This window comes from Scomber scombrus, chromosome 10, assembly GCF_963691925.1.
Source record: "Scomber scombrus chromosome 10, fScoSco1.1, whole genome shotgun sequence".
Taxonomy (NCBI): domain Eukaryota; kingdom Metazoa; phylum Chordata; class Actinopteri; order Scombriformes; family Scombridae; genus Scomber; species Scomber scombrus.
Window position 1 is genome coordinate 4,758,532 of NC_084979.1, and position 18,861 is coordinate 4,777,392.

The 18,861-nt window shown below is 39.5% G+C and overlaps 1 protein-coding gene across 1 annotated transcript in view; it reads right to left on the bottom strand.

Annotated features, from left to right (window-relative positions):
* Nucleotides 1–502: 502 nt before the first annotated feature.
* The window catches only part of LOC133987278 (collagen alpha-1(XX) chain-like), a 45,647-nt gene continuing 27,288 nt past the window's right edge, over nt 503–18,861 (bottom strand). The window contains exons 22-51 of the mRNA XM_062426587.1: nt 17,276–17,421; nt 16,670–16,799; nt 16,226–16,365; nt 15,344–15,470; nt 15,106–15,245; nt 14,859–14,991; nt 13,167–13,312; nt 12,888–13,017; nt 10,952–11,068; nt 10,690–10,836; nt 9,362–9,418; nt 8,696–8,734; nt 8,418–8,556; nt 7,514–7,656; nt 6,521–6,630; nt 5,826–5,984; nt 5,596–5,673; nt 5,160–5,246; nt 4,998–5,051; nt 3,757–3,852; nt 3,589–3,642; nt 3,457–3,510; nt 3,280–3,333; nt 2,623–2,694; nt 2,477–2,512; nt 2,305–2,371; nt 1,974–2,162; nt 1,730–1,807; nt 1,372–1,533; nt 503–1,008 (exon numbers count right to left, since the gene is read on the bottom strand). Coding sequence (XP_062282571.1) covers nt 980–1,008; nt 1,372–1,533; nt 1,730–1,807; nt 1,974–2,162; nt 2,305–2,371; nt 2,477–2,512; nt 2,623–2,694; nt 3,280–3,333; nt 3,457–3,510; nt 3,589–3,642; nt 3,757–3,852; nt 4,998–5,051; nt 5,160–5,246; nt 5,596–5,673; nt 5,826–5,984; nt 6,521–6,630; nt 7,514–7,656; nt 8,418–8,556; nt 8,696–8,734; nt 9,362–9,418; nt 10,690–10,836; nt 10,952–11,068; nt 12,888–13,017; nt 13,167–13,312; nt 14,859–14,991; nt 15,106–15,245; nt 15,344–15,470; nt 16,226–16,365; nt 16,670–16,799; nt 17,276–17,421 — 3,113 coding nt within the window. The 3' untranslated portion in view covers nt 503–979. The remainder of the gene's footprint in view (nt 1,009–1,371; nt 1,534–1,729; nt 1,808–1,973; nt 2,163–2,304; nt 2,372–2,476; nt 2,513–2,622; nt 2,695–3,279; nt 3,334–3,456; nt 3,511–3,588; nt 3,643–3,756; nt 3,853–4,997; nt 5,052–5,159; nt 5,247–5,595; nt 5,674–5,825; nt 5,985–6,520; nt 6,631–7,513; nt 7,657–8,417; nt 8,557–8,695; nt 8,735–9,361; nt 9,419–10,689; nt 10,837–10,951; nt 11,069–12,887; nt 13,018–13,166; nt 13,313–14,858; nt 14,992–15,105; nt 15,246–15,343; nt 15,471–16,225; nt 16,366–16,669; nt 16,800–17,275; nt 17,422–18,861) is intronic.

Consider the following 18,861-nt stretch of genomic DNA (forward strand, 5'->3'; position numbering starts at 1 on the left):
GATTCTTCCTGGAGCTAATTGTTTTCCTGGCCTCCACTAGGAGGTCAGGTTCACGGTCAGAACAGCAGGTCTGGAACTAGTAGAGACTGTCATGTTCAAGGACAGTTCAGCGGAATAGTAAAAAAAAAAACCCAGTAACACTTAAATATTAATGGCATTTTATTATCAAAATCAGAAACACTTAAGGAAAAAACCTCTCTCTGACACACACACACACACACTCTCTCTTCTCTTTCTCTCTCACACACACGCGCGCGCACACACACATACACACCAGTAATGCTTGTTACCTTAACCCCAGGAAATCAGAAAAATGTAAACATGAATTATCAATGTGGATAGATACAAAATATCATACATGAATAACTGCATACAGTAAATATAATAAAAAATATACACATTATCATACACATGACATTCTCACAGTATCATTTATACCATGGAACAAAAATAAGCTTTTACACCATGGATTATGTATTTTCATTATTCTTGAGGCAGTTAAGGTTAGCAATGGCAAATGAAACAGGTACAAATAACACACATGGCTAAACTACTTGGCATTGATACAGTGCATGAATACATAAACATAGTAACAAAAGGTTTCAGTGCGAATATGGTTTATAATAATCTAATCCCACTGGGAAAATATTTTCCTTAATGATACTACCTGTTTATCACAATGCTATTCTATATTAGAAAGATTCCTACTTTCCTACATCTCTCAGCCGTTTAATGTGAAAGAACACTGTAACAAGAAGACAGACGGAGATCCTTCTTGTACTGTTTCCTGTCCACACAGAAGATGAAGCTTGTGTTAAGACCTGCATCAGTCAGTGGCAGTTTCAGCACACCAAGCCTCTTCAGTCATGTTTTTTTTCTTCCAGCTCCATTCCCAGTCTGTCATTCAGCTTCAAAGGAGTCATTTCAAACGGATGTCAGCCGTCACCTCACCGCTGCTGCCTGGTTCGTCAATATCCACTCAAGGCTGGTAGCCGTAATATGGGTCTTCTGGGTGAAGAGGGAACACACAAAAAAAAGAGTCAAAGGAAAGCGTGCAGAATACTGAACAATGAACGGAACAATGTCCTAATATTTTGAAACCACTGAGCATGAATCGGTATTTGTTTCAACTGTATATCTTTGTTGTACTTGGAGCCAGAAAACATAAGTGAATGAATGCCAATGTGATAGATGACCTGTCCAAAGCATGCTTAAAGTAGGTAAAGAAAGGAGAAGAATGTCTGTCTGAAAAAAATACAAACAGTAAGAAATCTACAAGAGATGGTTTGTTTTCACTAGTGAAACACAAGATCTCATGTTGTAGATCGGCTGTGTGTCATTTGAGTCAGTGTCTCTTTCCTGGTAACTAACCTGGTTGCTGGGCAATGTTCTGACAGCCTCCACTGCTGTCACACGCACCCGGGGGTCCGATCTCACCCGTCTGGCCAGGAGGTCCGGGGATCCCTTGCGGTCCTGTTTTACCATCTTCTCCTTTGGGACCTGGGCTTCCCAGCTTGGCCTCACCTGGAAGACCTGCAAACACACACACACACACAGTGCACGACACACATGCAACATGACCGGACCTCACAGAATATTGTGTACTGATCATTTTTTGGACAGTTTTATTTATTATATCACTGTTAAGATTGTTTATGTGGAAATTCTTGCAACATTTATAGTGCTATTATATTAAGATGTATGAAACTGATGTCTCATAGAGAAGTACCTGCAAATCCTTTGACCCCTGTGGGGCCATGGACATTGGTGCCCAAGGCACCTTTCTCCCCTAGCACCCCTCTCTGTCCTGCAGAGACACAGGAGACAAATCTTATAAATCAAATTTTATAATATAATCATAATGAACCCTAGAAATGAGAAAAAGGTGAGAAATTCATAATTTACAGCTGTCAGATGAACATGATTATTGTGATTTTAGCTAGAAAAAAACCTTCTACAAGATGGAGTCTTACCCTGTTCTCCTGGATATCCAGTCCTGCCAGGTCTCCCTCTTGAGCCGACATCGCCTTGGGTGCCCCTGGGGCCTGGTGGACCCTTGGGCCCTGGTATACCAGGTTCCCCCGGGGGCCCCACTGGTTCCTCAATAGGAGCCGGCTTACGATTTACCTCATTAATGAACTTGTCCAGCTTCAACACCTCCACTGAAAAATACAAACAAGTCTGGGTAAAGCAAACGCAGGAGAACGTGGTTGCATTTGTTGTGGGATTTTTAAAAAGTGGAGTGAGTGAGAGAAATGAGAGGAGTCCAAGTTCTTTTTACGTGCTTGCTAACAGAGTACGTACTATGCACGAGTTGTTCACAGGCCTGTGTGACCAGCTGGTAGATCACGGCCATGGACTGAGGTTCCCCCTGTGTAACATCAGCAGATTAACCAACCATGATGAGTCATTTTGAAAGTATCTCAAAGCGGTTACAGCTGCAAAAAGGAAAAAGATTGAAAAGCTAGAAACTCACCTTCTCTCCTCGTTCCCCTTTAGTCCCTGCCAGACCCTGTAAAGCAAAATATACATGAGTATAAAGATAAACAACAGATATAACAGATCTGTTTTCAATAACTGAAAACAGATATGACCAATCCCTATTTGTCCCTCTGGTCTTACGATAGGTCCCACAGATCCTGAGGGGCCCCTCTCCCCTGTGGTCCCTGGGTGTCCTGGCATTCCTTGGAAACCCTGTACAATACAAACAGTAACTCCATCATGTACAGACACACAGCAAATAGATAAAGGTCAGAAAGTGATAAAGCTGAATCTTTAGTAAACAGTATACTTTTCTATTAACACTTTACAACTGGGAGTCATAACACAGACCACACCTTGATAATATAAAACCACTTTATGTGACATTCCATAATTAAATCAGAACACATTTATTGTAAAACCAAACTAGCAGGTCATAACACCGTACAATAAAAATGTGATTTATGACATTCCCAGCTTGTTGTGGGTGTGGACTGACACTAATATTGCTTAGGTAGGTCATATAAAAAGTGTTTATTTCATGGTCATTTGCATTGTATTTATTGTATTCAGGGATGCTTTCAGTCTGAGTGTGGTGCTAGAGGAAAGTACTTGACGTGACCAACATTGAAAAGGTACTTTCTTGATAAATTGATAAGAGTAAACTGTGGCCTGATGATGGCACTAGACAAAAGGTTAAGGGTCACGTTAAGATTCTCAAAGGACGATAAACGCTAGGGGGCACTCAAGTCAAAAAGGTTAAAATCCTCAACATAAACAAGTATAATTCAATCTTACTCTGGGTCCAGTGATGCCCGGTCCTCCAATGCTACCTTCGACCCCCCTAATGCCCTGCAAAACACATGTGAATACAGATATAGGGTTAGGGAGAGAGGGGTGTCACTGCTTCAGATCAACCGGGTGAAGAACTGCTAACATTGACTGTTCTGTATTGGCTGGTACCAAACAACTCACCTTAGGGCCTGGGACCCCCTCTCCCCCTTTTGGGCCTGGAGGTCCTGGTAAACCCTACAGGGAAACAGAACAGGGAGGTTGGAGGGAGAGTAAAAAATGGCAGACTGTTGGGTTAAGTGAGTTGAAACTCACCTGGACTCCGGGTCGCCCAGGAAGTCCCTTTTCCCCCCTTGCACCAGGTGGACCCTGATAAGAAAGATATGAAAACAGACAGAAAGTGATTTTAAAATATAACATACTAGATCCATTTGTCCTTACTACTGCTGTACACAGGTACATACAGTATTTAACATTACTCACCACTTTGCCTTGCACAACCATCCCTCGCGGCCCTGCGTTGCCCGCGGGTCCAAGACCTCCCTCAAATCCAGACTTTCCTGGAGGACCCATCTCCCCCTGAAACACAGAGAAAAATGAATAAAACATGTACAGTAAAGGATATTTACTGGACTATTTTCCTTAAATATCACCTTGATCATCTGGATATTTAAGATTTAGTTATATATCTATAACATTTTCTGAAACTGTTAATAAAAACAGTCACATTGCGAGTAAAGAGGCAATGTCTCAATGGATGATGTTTTTTGTGGCTAGCTTGACATTTTAAAAGGGAACTCCACCAATTTCACACATCCAAATGTGTTTCCTGGTGCTGGGGAGTACTACTGCATATGTTTTTAAAAATGGTTGGTTGAGGTTGAAGACTACAAGTGTGAAAATCAAAAAAAAAATTTAAACTCCAGGTGTGTAGTGAGAAAGCAGTGACGTTAGCAGACCTCTATGGCTCACTCACACTCTGCTGGAGGCTAGTAGCTCCAGGCTACATTAGCTGCTACTAGCATAATACAGCTAATCTTCAACTAAACTGTTGACAATGTTTCATTGTTGAGAATGTAGGCGCCAGGTTTTGACCATAAAGAAGTGTGCGTGGACTAATCATCAACTTCAATACTTGTTCTTTTTAACTTTCCATCTTGAGACAAACATTGTTATAGAAGTGCAATGCTACATCAGTGGAGTTTGAAACTAAAAAAAATTGCTTGGAAATTGGTCAGATACCAAAATCAGAAAAGTGACAATGTGTAAACATTGCGGTGCTATCTGTAACAGTCCTGTCATGAGTGAACAGGGTCAACATAGTACATAAGGGAAAGTTGTGTTAAAGCCGAAAAGCCATTACTCTTTATCTATGTACTCTGAATTTTCCACTACAAAATGGCAAGCATTTCATTAATTTACATGTGTTGGCTTGTTGTAATCTGACTACAGTGTGCTGCTTTGCTTCATTGAAAATTAAGCCCAATACTCACATCAGTAATGGTTGTTAGAGTTAGAAATTGGTTTAATTAGAAAATTACATCAAAAAGATGCTGTGAACTTTGGATAATGATGTAACCAGTGCTGCATACTTTCAACCAAATGTGAAAAAAACGTTTTAAAAAAGGAAACTAAAGGAGTTGAATGAAAGTCGGACTGCTTGAAAAATGAAATCTAACGAAATAAATTCATTTAAAATGCCTGAATAAATATTCTCATATCACCTTATGCCCTTGCTCTCCTTTCTCGCCTTTCTCACCACGAGGACCCGGCTTTCCCTGAGAAAGTAAATAAGAGTTGAATGGTCACATTTTATCAAACCACTTGGTCACAGGAAACATGATTCAGCAGGTACTGAGTTTATTTGAGGCCACATGGTGACGTACAGTTGGCCCGGGGAAACCAGGAGCTCCGGGGATGTCGGAGGTGCAGGTGCAGGTGTACGCTGGGGCAGGACAGCTCTCCTCATCTCTCTGATGGAGACAGACAGGGTGACATTAACAAGAAAGACATTAAGTCAGCCAATGGATACACTTTAATGCTCTCTCATAAAGCATCTCACTGTTGCGTCCACTAGAAAATAAAAGTCTGCTGTAAAATTTGTAATTTGTTTATGAGACATTTACAGGCCCATATTTTGGGTGAGTCATGTCATGAGTTTTAGAGAAGTAATAATTACTAACTGCTGAATTTCAACAGTCTTTTTTTCTACAATGGAATGTCAAGAGCTACTGTAGTAAGAGAAACCTTCTCATTGTGTTTTATATACTGGTTAAAACACACAATAGGATTATATCAAAGTGGTGTGGAACATAGACTGACCAGTCCAGGCAGGTCACAGCAGGTGTCCTCTAAAGCCCATGTGTTGTTACAGACAATCTCAAAGGACTGCAGCTGGAACTGGATACAATGAAGAACACAAGGTAAGAGGTTAAGGCCACAGGAAGAGATCACAATGGTTTAGATATATCCAGTGTGTTTAATTTACTGACAGGAAAGACTGAGCCTGGAATGAAATCAAAGAAAACTATTAGAAAAGAATAAAAATGTACCGGAGCAGATCCACTGTTAGGTCCTCTGGTCTTCACCAGCTTCCCCAGCATCTCAAATCCGTCGGTCGGTACGTTACCTAGAGGGCGAGCGGGCCTCTCGCCTACACGCTGGCAGTCCACAGACAGGGACACGCCCACCTGGCTGACAGACAGGTGAATCTGCCAATCACAGAAGAGAGAGGACACAAATGGAACCACAGATTAACCTTTTTTTTGTTTTTTGTCATATTAGGTCAAGTGTCAGGGAAGCTAAGAAAAGAGCTTGGGTGTAAGTATTTTAAGGATTAGTTCAAGATTTTATCAGCCCAGCTAAAACTCACCACCTTCCAGCATTGATTTTTTGTATTTGACAGAACCAGGCCTTCTAAAAGCTATAATCAGTTATAGGTTAGAATGTAATCCAATTTCCCGATTATTACCTTCTCTTATTGTACATCTCTGTCTTTTGTGTGTATTTTCCTTATCATGTAATTGTGACAAGGGTTAAAGACCCAAGATTACACACCTCTTTCACCTTTCCATCATGTTCTTTCCTATTACTGCAGGCCTTGACATTTCAGTTTTATGAAAGCGCACAAGATTAAATGAGTAAAAAGGAAACCTGAGATGAAAACATAACATCAATGCTTCATTTTCTGACAAGTAAAAGAAAAACGTTTATCATCCTGTAGCACTTGCTGTGTGTAGTATCCCACCTTGTGAAAACTGCCGTAGAACAGCCTCTGGACCTGCGACTGGTCAAAGGTCAGTTTCTGAACCTCTCCTCGGTAGTCCAGACTGAAGTACACCAGATGCTTGGTAGTAGCTGCGGAAGGTGAAAAACAAACAGATGTTCAGTTATCAGCTTAGAACTCATAAAACAAAAAAACAAAAGGCTCTAAAGATGGCAATGCCGGCTGTAAGGTCAATTGCTTTCCAGTCGTTTAATTTGGAATAGCCTCTAGTGGAGTTTTAATTCTTAAGTCTGTGAAACCCTCTCACTCTGCATTTAAATATAACATCCAAGGACAGTGAGACAGCTGTTCTCCATCACCTTAAAATCCTTACAGAGTGGGGGCAGAGAAAAAAGTTTTTATGTCAAGTCCATATGAGTACGAGAGCTGATTTTCTTGATGTCTTGTGACACCATATTTTTTCTTGTTAAATCTGATGAAAAGACCAAAATCAACACTGAAGTCATCCAGTAAATAAGTATCGTCTGTGTAATCAAAACCTGACGTATCTTATTTCTATGTTCTGTATATAGTAGCTCCACTTTTATCCAAATATGATTAAAAACTGATTAATGAGCCACATGCTGCACTAGGCGTCATGTTTCTTCACTATGATGAACAGATGATGAGCAGGCACTGTAATTAATTTGATGTGTATTAATACACAGCTGAAAATAGACCCCAACCAAAGCACTAGTTTTGGGTGTTTACAAAGCTTATTAAGTATCAAGTTGTATAACTTGTTCTAACTAAATGAAACTTGTCTCTATAAAAACTCCTAAAGCCAGGAAAACCTAATTTGACGTCCACTAATCCACCAATAATGTAACCTTTCTCTAAGTCTCTGTTAAAATGTGACTTCTTGTGTCCAGTATCTACAGCAGAGGTTTTAATGGAGTTCTTATGACAGCATATGAGGACATGATGAGGCTGCTTGCTGTGTGGGAGATGTAGATCTGCAGAAGTGTTACTCACGATCGAGCACCACTCCCATCATGGGCTGGAAGTCATTGTCAGTGAGCTGCCAGAGGGCGAACGGTTCCCTGGGTGTTTCCTGCAACAGGCGGAAGGCGATGCTGATGGTGTGCTCTGGAGAGAAACCTGCAGGGTGGATGAACCTGGAGGGAGAGAAAGGGAAAGATGGAATGATTGTATCAGTTTTGCTTTTCGGAGTTTGACTGTTAGCTTTGATTTTTTTTTAACTTCCTGAGTAAACTGGTCTGAGGCAGAAGGGGCGATTTAAAACATAGATATTATAGGTGAAATCCCCCACTGGATGATTTGAAAATAACAGAGAAGAGAAGGTAACATGAGAATAAAATGTAAAGTTTACAGATGATTCGGTCATTATGAGCCTGTTACAGGGCAGTCGGTGTGATAACTGCTTTTTAAAATGCAATGTAATGAAGACTTAAGATACAAGGGCTGACTTTAGAGACTTTAGGGCCAACTTTCTTGTCCTGATTTTCTTTAAGAGACGGATCATTGAACAGTTTCAGTGCTACAAATATCTCGGTATCTTGACCGATAATCAGCTGATATTCAATTATATTACCAAGACAATCTCTAAAAAGAGTCCAGCAATGACTGCAACATCACTGCTCTTAAAGTTTAATTGAACTTTTTAAAGTTGTTTTCTTTTAATGACCAGGATTATTCACACTTAATAAAACTAAAATGCATCTTGAGGGATGTGATGAACTGTAAATACACCAAATATACAACAACTGTACTGGAGTTTTATAGTTCAGACCAAATTTGGAGTTGGTCATGTGACCACAACAGAGCGGTTGGTCAACTTTGCAGTTGCATACAACATGACAAAAAAGGCTATATGTCCGACAGCAAAACAATTACACACACGCAATAAGAGTCTCACTTGGTGCTCTGCGTCAGTTGGACGTCTCTGTACACAGTGTAGGTGGGGAGCGTGTTGAAGACAAAAGGCTCGGCCGCCACGCCCTCCACAGACGAGTGAGCTCTCTGAGTCAGACCAAACGCTTCCATCATGTCAAACCCTGGGACGACACACGCATCACACATATGAAATAAAGTGTATAATTTAAAACTGGATGGGATTTGAGTAAATTTGACGTTTCATGTTATGAGCCTTTTTTATTTCGATTTTCAGCGATGTGTGGGGACGGTTTGTCTCACCTGTAACAATGCTGTTTCTGATGTTTACTTCAGGACAGACTGGAACACAAGAGGGCAGTGTTGTATCATTAGAAGCAAAGCACACAAACAGCATTTTTAACCCAGACACAAATATAAAAGTCTCACTGTTAGTTTCACATACATTAAAACAAATATATAATAATAATAATATAGCAATATGACTGAGGACCATTTGATAAGACTGTAGGAAGTTATTATTAGATGTGATGAATGAAAGAAGTGTATCACAACATATAGCTGTGGAGAAAGCAATAAGGGAAGCTTTTGTCACACAGTGAGGAATATATTGCCTTATGTGAGATAATATTGTAGTAATAAGAAGGTAGTTCAACATTTAAAATAACAATACTGAGCAAAATTTCATTTAAATAGACAAATGAAGCATGACAGCTGTCCTCATGATAACAAAACCAATAGTTAGACGTTCTCTCGTTGCATTAATGTGTATAGGATGAGAGAGACATATAAAGTGATGTGCTGAAGACCTGCTGGAGTCACGTGACTAACCCTGGACTATTTCTGGAATATAACAAGTTTGCATGATTAGACCTGAGATGACAGCCTAAAAAGCTTACAAAAATGATTCGAGTGCTAATCAGACTTGTTTCACGAGAACAAGATTAGTGCGGTGTGATGATGAGTCACCTTCGTTGTGGATAGGGTACATCCGGGGATGGATTGGAATTCTGACTGGAGCTGTGGCTGTAAAAGGACCAAATATAACCAACCATGATACATTTACAACACATTTTTTTAAAAACTATTTTTCAATGTTTTGTTTAAAAATGCATAGATACACTCACTGTTACAACAAATGAGTGATTATATATAATTTTGTAGAGGTAACAGCAGCTTAGAAAATTAATAGTTTCTCACATTTGACATGCAAATTACTTATTTAATGAGGAAATAAGTATGGAGTACAAAAAGCAGGAGCCTGGTATTCAGGTATCTTTGGGCTTAACTCAGGTTTTCTGGTAACATGAAGTCAGCTCACTTTAACCCAGGTTGGTCACCATGGTAACCTATACTGCATGGCTGACCTGCTGCAGAGCAGTCAAAGGATCAGATCAAAATCTATCAACCTCCCAACTAATGACCAATCGGAGTCATTATTAATCCCTGACATTATTTCTACAGGATCTCAACAGGGACAAAACTACTGAGTTGATTATACAATGATGATTACTAAACAGCAATAGAGACATTTTTAAAGATCATTAGAATCTCTTTGCTGCTCCAGGCTTTTGATATCCACTCAAGACTTCAAACTAAATGAGGAAACCACACTGAAAACATAATGAATGATGATTATTTCTGCATTTTTTCTTATTTCCCAACACGATTCCTCACAGTCTAAATAGCTTTTACACTGTCATTGCATCACTGCAGCTTAGAGTAACAACAAATAAAAAATAATAGTTTCTGCTGTATTTCATTACATAAAAACAGACAACACACTGTTAATTAGCTCCCAGTTAATTTCATTCACATAGAACTTATCAAGCACTTTGCTTTTTATCCTCTCTGTGCTTGAAGCACAACATTATATTAAGTTACTTTTAACTTTTATAAATGTATCACATATTCATAATGGATTGTTTATTATGAGACTGTACTAGAGCATGTATTTAAATGAATCTAAAAACAGTAGCTTACCTTTACTCTGAATATTTAGCTATTATTCCTTGTACAACGTTTTATTCATTGAAAGCTGTGTGATTATAATGTATACTACACATCTGTAAATAAAAGCTTTTACTGCCACAATTACCTAATTACCCTGAGACTATCACAATTTTGTCTCATCTCATGTCTCATTTCACATCATCATGAACTGCTTAATGATACCAGTCACCCAGAATCATTGATGTTAAGCTCAGTAAAGCCTGATAACCAAAAGACTAACTTGATTTTGCTTGTCTTAGTGTTTCAGTCTAACATATATCTGTGTTACTGTGATCACGTCAGACCTGTTGGATGCAGGATGGAGACGGCAGCGCCCTCTGCTGAGCCGAGAAGCGAGTGCACGCTGATGCGATACAAGGTCTCTGATTCCAGATCAGTGAAACAGTGACTGCTGCTGGACTCATCGACTGTCTCTTCCTTTGTGTCCTTGCCTATACACACAAACACACATTAGACAGGACACACGTACACACAAGTGAGTAAACTGAAAGGGGATTAAGTAAGTACCCGCAGCTGTCACGTACTATAGATTGTAATATAGATTACCTTTAACGGATTGGATGACAATACGATATCCATCGACAGCTGACACTGGTCTCCAAGACAGACATATACTGGAGTGGTCTGACCTGACCACGCTCACACTGCTTACCCTCAGGCTGGCTGAAGACGGAGAGAGAAGGAGAGAGAATATAAACTCAGCAAAAGAAAGACCCCATATCCCACAGCTGGCTGCAAGCAGTCAACCTGCCACTGACCCTTGATCTGGTTCATTCTTGTCTCCCATATTGACAGCTTAACAAGCCCAGACAGAAGGTTTATCAGCACTTGGAGGAGACTATTGCTTGCACTGTGTTTAGGTTGGAAAATAAACAACCCCGCTGAAAAATCTAGTCCCTAATCCCTCCACCATGGGAAACACCACTTTACTTGAAAAGAGTAAACACCCCTACCGGTAAGTTATCCCTGTGCTGTGTGAACAGACAGATTGGGACAAAGTGATAGAGACAGACACAAAGAAAGGTAAAGAAGAAAGACTGTTGAACAGAAAGAATGGTGATCAGTAAGGAGAGGCAAACAGAAGCAGGAACAATGACTTTAAAAGAACCTTCAATAAGAAGGCACATGAGATTCAAACCCATTTAACATTTGGTTAGTTTAAGAAATACATAAATGTACCTATTAGTCATTTTTGCTTATAGCTAATAATAAAATAAATATGAACACTTTTTTTTGTCTCCCTGTGCCGTGACTAGCATGGTAGCAGACACTACAGTAAATTGAGTGATACTGAAAACATATTAAACATTATTTGACAGGTTTTGGACTGTAGACTTATTTTAATCATGAAACATTAACAAAATTCTAATATTGCAGGATTGATTTGCTTGTATTTAATGTGACCAAACAGGATGTCTGCAGTGTTCAATAAATTAACTTTTAGCATAGCTACTAACCAATTCAATGCTCTTTTTACACATTAATCAATTAGTAAAAAAGGCCTACAATTATGTATTGCACATAAAGTGAGTTTATGAATTTGTTGACATTTAAATCATGTCTTTGCCAGTATATTAAAGAGCGCTGAACCTTTACATATAAATGAAAATTCATTACATTTCACCCCTGGCAAACAGGTTCACACATTGTTGATTAAGTCTGTCAGTCTCTGTCAGATAAATCTCTCTTTAGATCACATGCTTTATGGCAGAGCATGTGCACTATACGGAGTCTATGATGTTACACTTACTTTACTTTCAGTTCAACCGTGCAATTGTTATTAATACTGTTTTATAGCTTGTGTACTTATTTATTGTTCTTTATGCTTTTTATTGACTCTCTTCTATTTTTGCTGTTCTTGCCATTACACTGGAAATGTGCCCACTGTGGGACTAATAAAGGAATATCTTATCTTAAGCATGTGTTGACAGTGTTTGTACTTACTCCCATTGCCAAAAGGGGGAGGCAAAAGTCCTGAACTCCAGCTTTACTATATTTAAGTGAATTCATTTTTTTCCTGAATTTGATAAATAAAAAGTAAAATGGAATAAAATAAAAACATGAAACTGCTTCCTGTATGAACAATCCACTGTCACATCAGTCTGACTTGTAGTTTATAGAAGAGTAACATCTAAAAAAAAAAGCAAAAAGTCCCCAACCACATACAAAAAGGTATATGGAAGTATATGGTATGGCTTTGTAAATTAAATGATGACTTTTAAGACCTTTTAAGACTTTTTTTGAGGGAACAATGCAATGGTTTTTCTTTTGGATTTTCCATGACTTGCAGATATCCTACTTTTCCCACAATCCTGCCTATCAAAAGAATAATAAGTGATACATGTTCATTAGATTTCCACAAGTATGTTAGTGCTGCAAGGACAAAGTGATGTCATCTTTACATTTAAATTAGACAAACGACATTTAGCATTAGATCTGCCACATTTTTTATGTAAAGCTAAGTACTGTGTGTTGTACTCACTGGTTTTTCCCTGAGCTGAACCGCTGCCTCCTTCTCTGTTGCGATACTCTGCAGTAACCAGGATGCTGTACCGTGTGTCTGGCTGTAATGATTCTAACACCACCTGCTTATCACCACCTGGAACCAATACCTGCAGACAAGAAACACACCTTTCAAAGTCAAGCTGGCAGGTTAAATGTCCATCTGGTGACACAGGTGAGAGAGCTAATATGTAGTTGGGGGAATCCTCCGTGACCCTTGAGAAACACTGTGATGGAGAGTGGATTACAACACACTCACAGTGCTGTCCTGGTTTTCTGCTCCAGTCAGTGCAGTGTAAGACACGCGGTACTGCAGGACGTGAGCGTTGGGGGGAACCCAGCTGATGACGAGGCTGACTGCGGTCTCCTCTGAGACTGACACGCTGGACGGGCCTCCGCCAGACACTGCAGGGACAACACACAAAAAGTAGAGCTATGTAGACTCACTACAAGGATGTTCATCTTTATCTATTCCCACAAGAGGAATTTATTTTTGCAGGAAGTTATCATAAAAAACAAACATAATAGAAACCAAATAAGACAACTGAAGACATTAAAAGTGCTGCTACGACTGTTTCCAAAGCAGAGGCCCCTGTTGCGCTAATTTTAGAAAATCTGCATCTCTGACCAGATGTGAGGTTGTCACATTACATGAAGAGAGGATGGTATGGATTTGCTAAGAGGGATTTGGCTTTCCGTGTGATTTGCTGACTAAAAGATTCCAAAGAGAGAAGGCATTGCTTCCCAATGTTGCCCAGCTGATGCCTGTTTCATAGATTTTAAATCCCCCTGATTTTTTGGAGGATCTACAATAACATAATTTACTTTAAAAACATTTACTGTAAACCCTGCAGAAAATGTAGTCTCTGTTGTCCTTCCTTGCATATTGCCTCAGTACTTAAATCAAAGCTCAATTCCTTGTTGTAGAAAATCCCCACCTCCTTCCACCATATCTCACTCCAGCTCTGCCCCCAGAGACAATTTAGGCAGCCAGCTGACCTACCTCCCTACCTCCACATTAGTTTAAGTTGTTTCATATGATTAACCTGTTTAGTAATTATGTTTCCATATAATTAACCTGTTTAATTATTATGATAGATTATTTCTACCTCTTTAGTTTGATTAATGTTTCTTCTCTTTGATATCTTAGGTTGATTGTTAGTTATGATTATGCATACCTTTGACTTATGATTTCCTGTATTGTTCTTACTGCCAGATACAAACCAGCTTAAGCAATAAAAGGACTGGAACTGGATCCTCTTTGTCATGGGCTTGTTGTTCTAACAAACAACCCATTGCGTTGATCAATTATCCTGTAAACCAACCCTCTATCATCCCTAGTCCAATATTTTACACTTGTCATATACTGTATATCTTGCAACTGTAACTCCCAATGCAGATATAAGTTGAATGGGATATCAGCAGGGTGATGTTTCAATCACACTGCTCAAGTCACATGACTTGCTCGAAACGTCACTCTCTTTTACACTCTTGGTTGTTTGGTCCAGCACCTGGTCTGTTGTTGTGCTTCTACCAAAAAACTTCTTCTTTTTCCATACCCACATCTTTTTAGAAATGTAGAAAGTGATCATAACACCAATGTACAAAATCACTGACCACGGGCGCATGATGTGATGTACTATCTGAATAGAATTAAGAATGTTTCAAGCCCATCTGAGAATACTGGACTTAAGATTAAAGAAGATCAGTTGTCAGTTGTAACCCAAAATATAAAGTTTTAATTGTATTAAAAGTGAGATTAGTGCTATCAATGTACCTACAGAACAGACTTTTGGGATTTCAATAAAAATGTTCAGTAGGTGGTGCTCTTTGTTTGTTCAGCCATATAAAATATCTCATAATGTACAAGCTATCCAGTTCGTCTCCAGTATGTGTTATTATTTTACTTATTTGTGTGTGTAGTGTGTAAATTAGTGTGTGTGTGACTCACAGGTGCTGTAGCGTATGGCCACAGCTTCACTCTGAGCTCCGTCTCCATACAGCCCAGACAGAGAGACCTGGTATTCCTTATCATCCTCCACACCCTCCAAGATGGCCCCCTCACTCTCACCGCTCACCCTCAACTGAAATACACAGACAGGGGTAACATTAACTCAATTTGACTAACATATTACACATTCCACCCATCCATTAACACACACACACACACACACACACACACACACACACACACACACCTGTCTCAGGTCTCCTCCACTGAGGGAGATCCACTTGATGAGGTAGGAGACAACGTCATCAGCTGCGGCCTCCCAGCGCACGGTGATGTCACTGCCTGAGAAATTTGTCACCCTGAGGTCTGAAGGGGAGGGCACCTTCACTAGGAGAGATGGAACATGTTTAAGGAGAAAAATATATATAATTTGTCTGCTTTGATATATTTTTATTCAGCAAGGAAACAGAAAACGTGTGTCTTACGTGTGGTGATGTTACTGGTGAGCGCTGTAGACAGGCCTTGTGGGTAGTGAGACTGGACAGACACCAGGTATCTGGATAGAGAGGACAGGTTCTGCACCAGCACGGAGTTCATTCCTGTAACCTCCACCTGGAAAGAGGTTCAGTGTGACTGAATGAGTGCGGCTGCAGACACAGTACACATACTGACATTCTGCCCTTTCGAACCCACTCAGTCTTATTGATGAGTCCTACAATAAGCTTTTAAGGACTTATTTACGTATGATTTGAGATTGAGTTGTAATGTGAATCTGGTATTCGTGGCACGTAACAGAGCAGCACTTTTAATTTCGTTGTATTGTTCATAATATGATGACAATAAAGGCACTTAATTTAAACTTAAACCTTTTTTATACAACATAAAATGCAATTAAAAACCTTTTTCTATAGTTATAAGGATCAAAGAATGACAGAAAACCCGTGATGACAATAACACCTACAATTATTTATAGTATATGAATGTTTTGATATTTATCACACATTTATAGCAACAATTCCTAGTAATATACATTTTTTAACCATTAAAAAACATCTCCATTTGTAAAAAATATGATTCCTTATTCATATTATTATTATTATTCGTAGTGGGAATTTAGGTGAAATGAAAGATGCTTAAGAACACAGGTGTGAATGTGCATGAACATACACTTCCCCCATTTTTAACACCTTAACTCTTTTACGCTTGGTTTCTCGCAGGTCTAGGGTAAAACATTTCCCAAAAAGTATATCTATAAAAAATCATCACATGGTTCAACAAGCTCAAAGAGAGGCATGGGGAGGCTATGTTGGATGTTTATGGAAGTTATCAAATATAGTGATTCTCCCGATAAAGGGTTAACAAGTTACCTGCTTGACGTCACTGCCGTGGTTAGTGCTGTAGGTGATTCGATGGCCGGGGACATCCACAGCCCCGGGCACCCAGCTTACCCTCAGCACACTGTGGGTGACCATCGGGAATTTAAGCCTCATCGGAGCTGGGAGGGGGACTGTGGGGAGGGATAGCAAAAAATATGAGAGGAGGGGAGAGGAATGTGAATGAGATGAAAGACACTGAAGATATTGTAGATGCTGATAATAAAGAGGTGAAAAGGAAGATGGGGTAGTGATCAAAAAGATCCGTGAAAATGTATTGGAAAGAACAATGGTGGAACACAGATGACTGAGTTACTTATGTCTGAATTTGGGAATTGGAAGACACAATGGAAGAAAAAAATGGTAGAAAAATGAGAAAGTGGGAAAATGGAAAAAGGAATAAGTGAAAATAAGGAATGGGACTTCTGAATGCCTTACGTGTGGTGGCAACAGCAGTGACAGGTTCGCTGGGATCCTCCTCATAGAGGGCATAAAGAGTGACAGAGTAGTCTGTTTCTGGCAGTAACCCTGCCAGCTCCACCACTGTATGGTCTGCACTGAATTTCTCCTGCAGTGATACAAGAGACATCTGTAGTTAGTAGTGTGTTTCTAGATAAAGAAACATAAAGGACAATATTCCTGATATTGCATTCATGAGAATGAGACAGACAACCTGAAAACATAACACCTCTGCTCACAGCTGTCCCCAGAGTGGAAGCATAAAAAATAATATTACCTTAATATTTATAATATATATAATGTGAATAAAAATGGCCTATTCAAAGTAACACCCTCTCACTACCCATTTCCCCTACATTTGCACATTCCTGTGGAGGGTCGTCTATATTAAGTGCCATCCCAAACCAATTAGCAGAGAGTGGAAATGGGTTATTTTTAGTATTATAATATTAGTATCTATTTTTCTCCATGGGCTTAGACTTACAGTGGAGTGAATGTAATGAAACTGTCACCTCTCTGCCCACACTGTAAGCTATTATTAGCTCTGTGAAAAAGAGACAGGAACCCATGTACGTTTTTATTCACCTCTTTGGCATCGTCAGGCTCTCCGTGGTTGAGCGCCGAGTACAGGATCATGTACTGTGTCGCGCCCGGTGCTGCACCCCAACTCACTCGCAGTGTGCTGTAAGAGGAAGGAGTCACCTCCAGGTTGGCGGGCATGGCTAGCGGCACTGAGAGAAGATGAGAGGCAGCAGGAGAAAGACAAGGAAGGAAGAGGATAGAAAGGATGATAAGAGCAGAGAAACTTCATTTTTAGGAAACGCCAAGAATGGAGCCTCATGGTAGTTCAGGCATCGTCCAATCATGTATGTCCACAACTTACAGAACATCTCACAACTGGTGGTCTTTAAAGGACATTAGGTCTGCTTTCATGTTGTCTTTTTCAAGGAGGTATCTGTGACAGTCTGTATCAGGCTTGCTCAGATTTGTTCACAAGCACAGTGCTAAACTAAAACTGAAAGCATATTGTTATAATAAACGGTTAAACCCTCTCTGGTGTTGGAGATGTTTTATGGAAAAAAATCCAATTTGAACAGACCTTTAAAGCTCTCCCTTTCATTTCACAGCATATACAGTATTTGTAGATTATAACTGAAGCCTTAAAAATGCCCTGACAGTTTGGGACATTCAACGTTTCTTAAAGTTCGCTGGTGGAGGTCATGTGAAACTGTATATTTATTAAACTGAAAGTTTGTACAAACAGTTTGGGAGGGGAGTTTCCAGTTGGTATTTTTGGCTGTATTACAGATAAGAGTTGTTGTGGTCATGACTGGTACATCTGGTGCTCTATAAAACATTCATAGAATATTCACAGAATTCACAGGTTTATGGTCTATATTGTTAAAACATGGTTTAGCTGCATAGTCATAGTGAATGAGCAGGGCTTTAGTCTTGTGCTAAAAGACATTATAAATCTATTAATAGACAGAAGACAGATGGTCGCAGGGACATAGTTGTTCCCTGGTGAATCACATGTTTTCTAATCAGCATCCCAGATTGCCCACTAATCCAAACACATTTCTTGTGGCAGTTGTTCTTTTTTAAATACAGTAATCCAGTAACAAAGAAAATGTAGTGGATTGTGTTCACAAATTGGTGAAACCCACACTACAGCAACACTGTATAACAGAGGAAATTCAAGACTTATAATAGCAGGTTTTCTAACTCACTATTATGAACATGTATTATTCGTTCACCCCTTAAAATGTCATAAATAAGAATGACTGTCTTAGGTCACCAAAGCCCAGAGTGAAGCCTCAGCTGCATGAAGTGCCAGAACACGCTTAATGATAGTGTGTAAAGAAGTACAACGTTTAAATAATTTTCTAAAGTAGCTGAGTGCTGTAATTTTTAGCAAATGTTAGTCAAACAGGAGAAAATAGGGTACTTATTATGAACCATTTTCAGCAATGGATTTGGTGTGATACTAAGTATTTATGGCAGCTGGATGGTGTTTGTGGATTTGCCTCTAAATAATCTTCAGCACCTGTCGTTCATCGTCACCCAGTGCAATAATGTGGCTTTAACAGTTTTGGAACAGAGATAATGAAAATATAGAATATCACCTAATATTATTAGAATCATTAGTAATTACATGTACACTGCTGTTA